Source organism: Nansenia antarctica, assembly GCF_963989245.1.
Source record: "Nansenia antarctica genome assembly, chromosome: 2".
In the NCBI taxonomy this organism is placed as follows: Eukaryota; Metazoa; Chordata; class Actinopteri; order Argentiniformes; family Microstomatidae; genus Nansenia; species Nansenia antarctica.
In genome coordinates, this window is record NC_137675.1 from 14,282,159 (window position 1) to 14,290,289 (window position 8,131).

Genomic DNA, 8,131 nt, shown 5'->3' on the forward strand with positions numbered 1-8,131 from the left:
CTTCACAGGTGAGGTGTCACAGCACACCTGTTCTAAAGGCACTGTTGGAGGTGCGTCAGGCAGCAATGCCCAGCAGGAGTACCATCACCTGTATCATGATTTATGGGGCAGGGATAATGACTAGAGGTTGATTTAGGGTTTAATCTAACTTGCCTATTACTTTCTAACCTTACCTTCCCCCCCCTCTCCTCACTCTCTCTCGCTCTCCCTCCCTCTCCTCTCCAGATGCCCCACGAGTCGACGGTGGAGCACGCCCACGTGGACATAGACATGGAGTCACCGCTCGCCACCCGCAACCGCCACTGCACCGAGTGCAAGGACCTGGAATGCAAGAGGAGTCAGCTCACTCGCTCCGTCAGCGAGATCAAACCCCCCAACCTGTTCCCCACGACCCCCCTGGAGATCACACACTGCCACGACGAGGACGATGACGAAGAGGAGGAGGAGGAGGAGGAAGAGTAGCAGCATGGAGGAGGAATCTCAGGAGAAGGAGAACCAGGCGAACCAGGCTTGTGTTCTTTTGTGTGTTTCAACGAAGGGAGTTCCCTTATGAAGGGATCAGGACCGGAGTAGGTGTGAATTACAATGGGATCGGATGGGGAGTGGAGGAGGGGATGGGAGGGGGAGATGGAAAGTTTATGTATAAGAGATTTATATATAGAGATATTGAGATGCTACGTTTTTTAAACTGAAGATGTCCGAGAATATCGGAATGAGAACGAGAGGTTTATGCATCTGAGAACTGCATAGCATAGCAACTGTGCTGCTTGGTTCTCCCCAAAACTCACCTTTGACCCCATATACTTTTAAAGTTTTATGTTTCTAACGGTTTTCCCTTTTTTAAATTCTTTTTTATATCGGTTTTTACAATGAATAAGAGAAGGGTATTAGTGGCTACGTAGCTACACACTACTGTTCTTTCCTTGACCTTCTAGTCTTTTTTCTCACGTCGACCTTCAAGAGAATCCACATCTCTTTGTGTTTACATTGTGAACCATAACGTAGGCGTTCTTCATACTGTAATTTGGATGTGAAGCTCCTGAGGCTAAAGCGATAGCCTTCCTTAAACAGTATGCACATTATTTACCCTGTACTGTTTTCCTTTGCTGTTATCCTCTTTGAAATGAAAAAGTGTTCAGCCCTTTTTTTTCTCCTTTCTTTCGTTTTCTGGTACGGCGCTGAAAAAGAATGTGCGTATTATTATTGAGCAACATGGGAATCGATGGTCCAATTTTTTTTCCCCGTTTTCTTGTTTGTTTGTTTTGACTTTTTTTTTTTCTGATCACAAAGTTATTACTCATTTGTTGTGATTTTTTTTGCAAGTGGTATCAGTGCATGGTGTCTCTCTCTGCTCCGAAGTAGAGTTTGCGTCCGGAATGATTGTAACCCGGGGGATCCATTCTACTGGACTAAAGCACAGTGTTGTGTACACGTGGGTTACACAAAGCACAAGTCTGTTTGTGGAGGGCTGTGTGAATAATGAACATGGAGGAAGGAAAAGAAGCACTGGAGTGAACTGTTTCGCAGGGGAGGCTGGTGGAAGTGGAAATCGGAGGACGGGCTCATTGTCATGGAATAAGGAATGGTCTCGACACATTTGTGTTGGATACCGTTCCTCATTCTGTTCCATGCATCACAATGAGCCGATTTCTACCTTCACCGGCCTCCCCTGAAACTGTGATAATTGCTATGGCTATATTCAACTGACATTATGAGATGCAAGCATTGTTACTAGGCAACTGTAAGTACAGGGTAACAGAGCTCTATAGCAACAGTGTGAACTGTCACGTGATGGTAGCTGGATAGCTAGTTCACTAGCTACAGTACATAGCTGTGTAAACTACGGAGAAAAAATGATGGCTGTATAACTGTTCTCCCATAGGATCACACTGTACAATGCAAGACATTCAAACATGCGAATACTTATTTTATTTGTTTTCGTTCTCCTGTATACATATGCAATCTTAACATTACACCATGTGCATCTAACATGCAGTATTGTAAACATTTTTTTTTTACTAAAGCTTGGAATTGTTAGTAAGGCGTGATCTTGAGTATTACATTGTGACTTAAAAAAAAAAAAAAAAAATGTGGAAAATTATCTTGTTTATCTCTCCCTAACCATCTAGTCCCCCCTCCGCAGTACCGTACATCCTGGAGAACTTAGAATTCTACAATACTACACTTTCTACAGAACAGAATTCTACCGTTATATTTCTATTCTAGAGAGACTCCTGCAGTGTGTAAGTGGCCTTAGCATGCAAAGAGAAGAGTACCACGACTCAGAAATAGCCTCGGTGTCACGGCCGTTGAGAGGAATGCATAGGCAGAGAGACCAGACAGAAGCAGTAACACCTCAGTCCTAGGGTCCAGGGAGGCCAGATGGTGTTTGTCTGCCTGCCCCAGAGAGGTCGGGTGGGCCTGGGAACAGGGAACAGGGCACAGGTGGGCCTGGGAACAGGGCACAGGGCACAGGCAATCCTGGGTAGCCTAATAATGACGAGAAGCCGGCGCACAATCTTCCTGCTTTAACTAGGGAGCATCGAACAGATTAGAACTCCGGTCTTTTCTTCCTTATTTCATCATTCTGTTTTGTCCCAGTACCGGTAGATAACGATGTGCGTACCGGTTAGATAAGGATGTGCATGTCTATATTTGGATGGCTAATCGGATTTCGCCTAGTCGAGCTGGCCTATGATGCTCTATGGCAGAATGTACCTGTACAGTATTGGTTAGTGGGGAGTTTTTGGACCACTTTTAGGAAACACTGAAAGGAGTCCCTGCTAGTATCCCCACCTGGGGGGCGACGTTCACCATCTCCAAATGTCTGTGTTCAAACGGGAATGACAGTTCACACTAAAACATTTGGAGCCTAGTGAACGTAGCCCAGGTCTCCCTAGTCCCCCACCCATCTCCACAGTGTACTCCATCTCCACAGTGTACTCCATGTGCCCTTGTACCCAGGGCCGGCTCAATCTTTTATGGGGCCCTAAAAGATGAAAAATGTCTACTCGGACTGGCCCCCTATTGGTTGGGGGGCCTACGTGTAGCACGTCATTTGCGTCTGGGGAGAGACAGCACTGCTTGTACCCTGTGGGAAAGGTAGAAATATGGTATGCAGTATGTCATTTAGGACAGGAAACTGCCTTGAAGATCTGGCGGAATGGGATTTTTCTTATTTTATTAAGTTGTATTTTTGCAATAACAGATGTACGCTAAAAGTCTATGTAAACATTCTTATCACTTTATTTTTAGTAGTGTACAGTAGTTTTTGTAGACGTTCAATTGGTCCGTTGATTTGGACCAATGAAGGGAAGACCTGATTGGTCTGTTGTGTAATCTGGTGGTGTTGGTTGAGAAGGAGTGTTGGTGAGTTCAATTGGGGATCTTTATAACAATTTAAGAGTAGAATTTGTTTAGAGGAACTATAATAGAACGGTTCAATATAGTGTCGTTTTTTTTTATTACTCTGTGAAATGTTTGTATCCTAAGTATTGATTTTTGATAACAATAACTGGAAATACGACACTTGAGGGAGTAGTAATTCCTCCTAAAGGTTGGTTGGGTGTTTTTTTTTTCTTCTCATTTCTGAAGAATTGACTAAATAAAGCTTGGTAGTTGAGAAAAATCTGAAGTCCTTTTCTGTGAAAACACTTTACTACAAGCCATTCTTTTGTGAGACTCATTACAGTGCATTATGCATGTATAAACTAATAGGGCTGGCCAATGCAAGCAATTATGTCCAGGTTGTTATGGTATGGCTAGGCTGCTATATGAAAACCATGTCCCCTCAAAGTGAGAAAGCTCTGCTCAAGATTTACCTTGTCATATTGCCTCGTAAAGTTGCACTCAGTAAATAGCCTTGCTGATAAGCTGATTTGGGAAATGTGAAGAGCATGTGCTGTATGTAAATTGCTTCTGAAATGGCACATTTTTATCAATGCTTTGGTTTATGTTTTTCTTTAAAAAAACAAAAAAAAACAGTGTTTTTCAAATTATCTTAGTTTACAATGTTGTAAATAAGCCTTTCCATTTTCATGTCTCGGAAGAGAATTTCCATAAATTCTTCATTTAATTATTATTTTATTTTTTTCTAAGTCATTGGTATTTTGGGGTTTCAGAAACAGTTTGTTTTCCCTTTAGCAGCTTCAGTGGGTTTGTCTGAGCTAAAACTGGTGAACAGCTTCAGGACGCAACCAATTATGTTTTCAACCAATGATATGTTTTCGTTATAATGACATGTCCGATATGTTTCCACAATCGCAGACAGGGTGTCAAATACTATCATGCATTCATTATTCATTCATTATTTCCACATTTTATTTTGTGCATGGTCTTGTATGTTCCTCAGAACTGTTTTTTTGTTTCCAGAATTATTATACAAAGTGTAAATTTGGGAAATGACATTTACATGTACAATAAAGCTAATTTTCAATAATAATTAATTGTGTGTCCTGTCCCCTTCTGTTGTGCATATTTTACATTCCATATCCATACATTTTAGCATTGATACTATTGACTCTACTGTACAACAATAAGCTATTTCCTACACGTTTGTGGATGAATCTTCAGCAAAAATACTATGGGAATGGTCAATGTGTTGATTATCCACAGAACCGTATTTGTAATTGTACAGGATATGCAGACGTTCACACAACACAAACAGGAGGAGAACACATTGGTATAATTTTCCTCCCTGTGGTCTGGAGGGTTGACATTTGGGTGTTGTACCACAGATGCTGCAGCATTCCTACCTCCCGCGGGTATGTATACAGTATATACAGTATAATGCAACCAGACAGACTTTTCTGTAAAAACGGATACATCAGTACACTATCAGAATCCGGGCTCATTGTAAAGCATGGAATGGTAACCTCCGATTTCTATATCCACTAGCCTCCCTTGAGATCATCATATGGAATGGTAAAAGTCCATGACTCAAATACATGATTTCCTCTTAAGGAGGAACACAACATAATCACAACATAGTTTTAAATTGCAATTTTGCCTATACACATACATACATACATACATACATACTGTTAATCCATTGCGACAACTATAAAGCAAGTGTTAGGTACAGTATTTAACAGATGAACCTTTAATGCAGAGTCAGTATAATAGGAAAGGTAAAAGTCAGATACACAAATAGATTTCAATGTCCCACAACCTGGTGCTATAGGACCTAGACAATTCTTCTAGCAGACGTCACACAAGCAGCCAGGTATGCACGCACACACACACACACATACACACACACACACACACACACGTGCAGGACATGTTTATGTAAAAGGTCAAGGCGGGATATTTGCAGCAACAGAATCGTCTGACTCAGCAAATCCTGCAGTAATGCAATTCAGCAATGCTTTGCATAACTGGTTTTTGCAATACAAAATTAAAACAGCAGGTCAATGAGAACCTGCTTCAGCTTATAAACAAAAGCCTTATCATAAATTAAGGGGGAAAATGTACAGTTTGATATGGAAATCTTATTATGTAGTGGTGATTTATTCCATTCCTCATATATCTCAGGAACATTAAGGTAAAAAGCAATTACTGATAAAAAACCAGTTGAAAGGAAGGGCGTTATCTTTTAAATAGAACAGAAAATTCTGCCACGAAATGACATAGCTCCTGATACAGTAAAGGCTATTAAAGTGACTTTTCATTTCCTTTGTGTCAGAAGTCCATTGATGGAGTAGTAGTTTAGTCTGTGGCAGGGCGGATGGGGAACAGGGACAGGTAAGGGGAAAGAGAGAACATATTCCAGACTAAGTCTTTCTGTTAATCATTCACTTTTTATTGTACCGCCAACCACCAACCAGAGAGGATATAGGAATGCTTTCTCCAGGTAGAGGGATGTGACACCATGTGGACGAAGCACAGACAGTATTTATACAGTAGCAGCATCAGGATAGACATGGAGCAATACAAATGATGGTAGGATGGAGAGCAAGTATGTATAGTATAGCACTTTGTCAACAGGGTTGTAGTGAGTAGGAAAGATCTAGAGAAGCATGAGCCTCACTGATCTACATATACTAGACCATTGGCCTTCTATACAGATCTCTGGTGATGGGTGTTCTGTCTGGAGTAGAGGAAGTTCTCAGAGAGAGGGGGGGGCAGGAGAGAGAGAGAGAGAGAGAGAGAGAGAGAGAGAGAGAGAGAGAGAGAGAGAGAGAGAGAGACAGAGAGAGAGAGAGAGAGATATCAAAAGGGGTAATCTTTTTTTTCAGTTAGGTTTCATTTCCTGCAAACACTCAAGAAATGGTCACAGGTGCTGACTGGGTCATGACAGGACTCACTTACATGACAAACTAAACCCTGGGGTACATTAGATAGTTGTGACATAGTCCTTATGGATTGTCCTTATGGATTGTCCTTTTTCAGCAGTTTCACAAGAGCACTGAAAACCCTACAGACAGTACTGTCGACTCATCTCATCCTGATGTGTGAGAGAGCTCTTGGAACAAATTGTTGTCTAAAAAGGAGCTTATTTTTCTCGTCTCAGCCTACGAGACACAGAAGAGTGATCGAAGTATATGATGAAGTACACAATCTTATATATCGCTTATCTCTGGAATGATTGTTCTTGCAGAGCAGAATTCACCTGATGCATAGGAACACTTACAAGTAAACAAATAAAACAACAACAACAAAAACAATATCTGGTCAATTTGAGAAAAGTCTTGTTATGTAAAAAAAAAAAAGAAAAAAAAAAAGAAAACCCTGGTAGGAAAGTTACCAGTCCATGTTTTAGAACATGTTCAATCTAAGTAGCTCAGAAATATTGAGATAAGAAAAGAAATAGCGACCACCAGTGGTTTAGAGTAGTAATTACACTTAAATACTGTGTTATTCTGCAGGAAATATCATATCTAGCTTTAGGAAGCAGATATCACAACAACGATCTATGGTGACGACAAATTGCGTCTTTATACTTCATGTTAAGAGCCAGTATCAACAGATAGTCGATCATGAAGGTTGGATTTAGATAAAACTATCAAAACGCAATGTTACACAATAGCTGCAAGAAAAAAACAAAACAAGAACTCAACATTCACCCAAGGGAATAAGTTGCACTTGCAGTAAATGTCGTCAACCGTTAACATTTGCTTTACAGGCATTTACACCCGCCCATAATTTCCCATGAGGCAACTGATAACATGTAAGGAAAATTATACAATACATAGAAATGATAAAAAACAGAATAATTTGTTTACAGGCTTCAAATAATTGTGAAAGACATATACAATTTGTGGCTAAAATACATTAGTAGGTCTATTTCATAAGATTGTACATTCATACAGTACATCCAAAGTGATAATTACTTAATATTTTCTTAAATCTTCTGCTAAACTTATAAAAATACCTACAGTATGATTCAAGTCATGATTCAAAGATCAAGTAGCAGTATGCTACACTAACTAGCAGAGTGAACAACTTCCTTACATAGTTAATACACAGTAACATTTGTGTGTTAAGGTTTTTTTAGCGACAGTGTCATATAATAAGTCAATGACAGTAATACTTTGAAAAGTTATAAGTGTAAGAAAGCACATCAATGTGTTAACTGGGCAATGCTTCCACCTTCAAATGTTTCAGTTGGCAAAAGATGGGTCAGCAGCAAAAACACAGCCATTTCTGTTCATTCCCAGTTATGGGAGTGGTGAAATTAAAGGGGATACAGTGTCAAAACAGAGACAAGCGTTCAGTCCAAGCCCACACAGACCGATTCAATCAAAGATATCCGGGGTCAGTCAAAAGTAACGTCGTGCTACAAGGGAGCATGCTCGGATCATTCTGCAGTTGAGTTTCTCTTTGTTTCACATAGTAAACATTGGTTCATTGACTACATGCATTCGTATCCAAACACACTCTCACAAGGCAAGAAGAATGCTATTTTTCTCTGACCCTGAAAACCCTGGAATAGTTTGATTGAATAGGGCCCATTACTCGAAGCTCAACATGAGCTGGATGTGACTGAATGTAGCATGCCATACACACGTGCGTACGCACACACACACACACACACACACACACACGGACACACAGACACACAGATACAGACACAGACACAGACACACAGATACAGACACAGACACAGACACACACAGACACACACACA

The 8,131-nt window shown here is 40.6% G+C and overlaps 1 protein-coding gene across 2 annotated transcripts in view; it reads left to right on the forward strand.

Annotated features, from left to right (window-relative positions):
• nt5c2b (5'-nucleotidase, cytosolic IIb) overlaps positions 1-4,439 on the forward strand; it is a 28,914-nt gene extending 24,475 nt beyond the window's left edge. Inside the window, exons 18-19 of one of the 2 annotated variants that reach the window (XR_013937290.1) lie at positions 226-2,445; positions 2,476-4,439. Coding sequence is in view for 1 of the 2 variants with exons in the window: in XM_080524238.1 (XP_080380364.1) it covers positions 226-462 (237 nt within the window). In the remaining variant the exon portion in view is untranslated. Of the gene's footprint in view, positions 1-225 lie in introns of both variants that reach the window. The other variant, XM_080524238.1, reaches the window with a different exon arrangement.
• Positions 4,440-8,131: the final 3,692 nt, after the last annotated feature.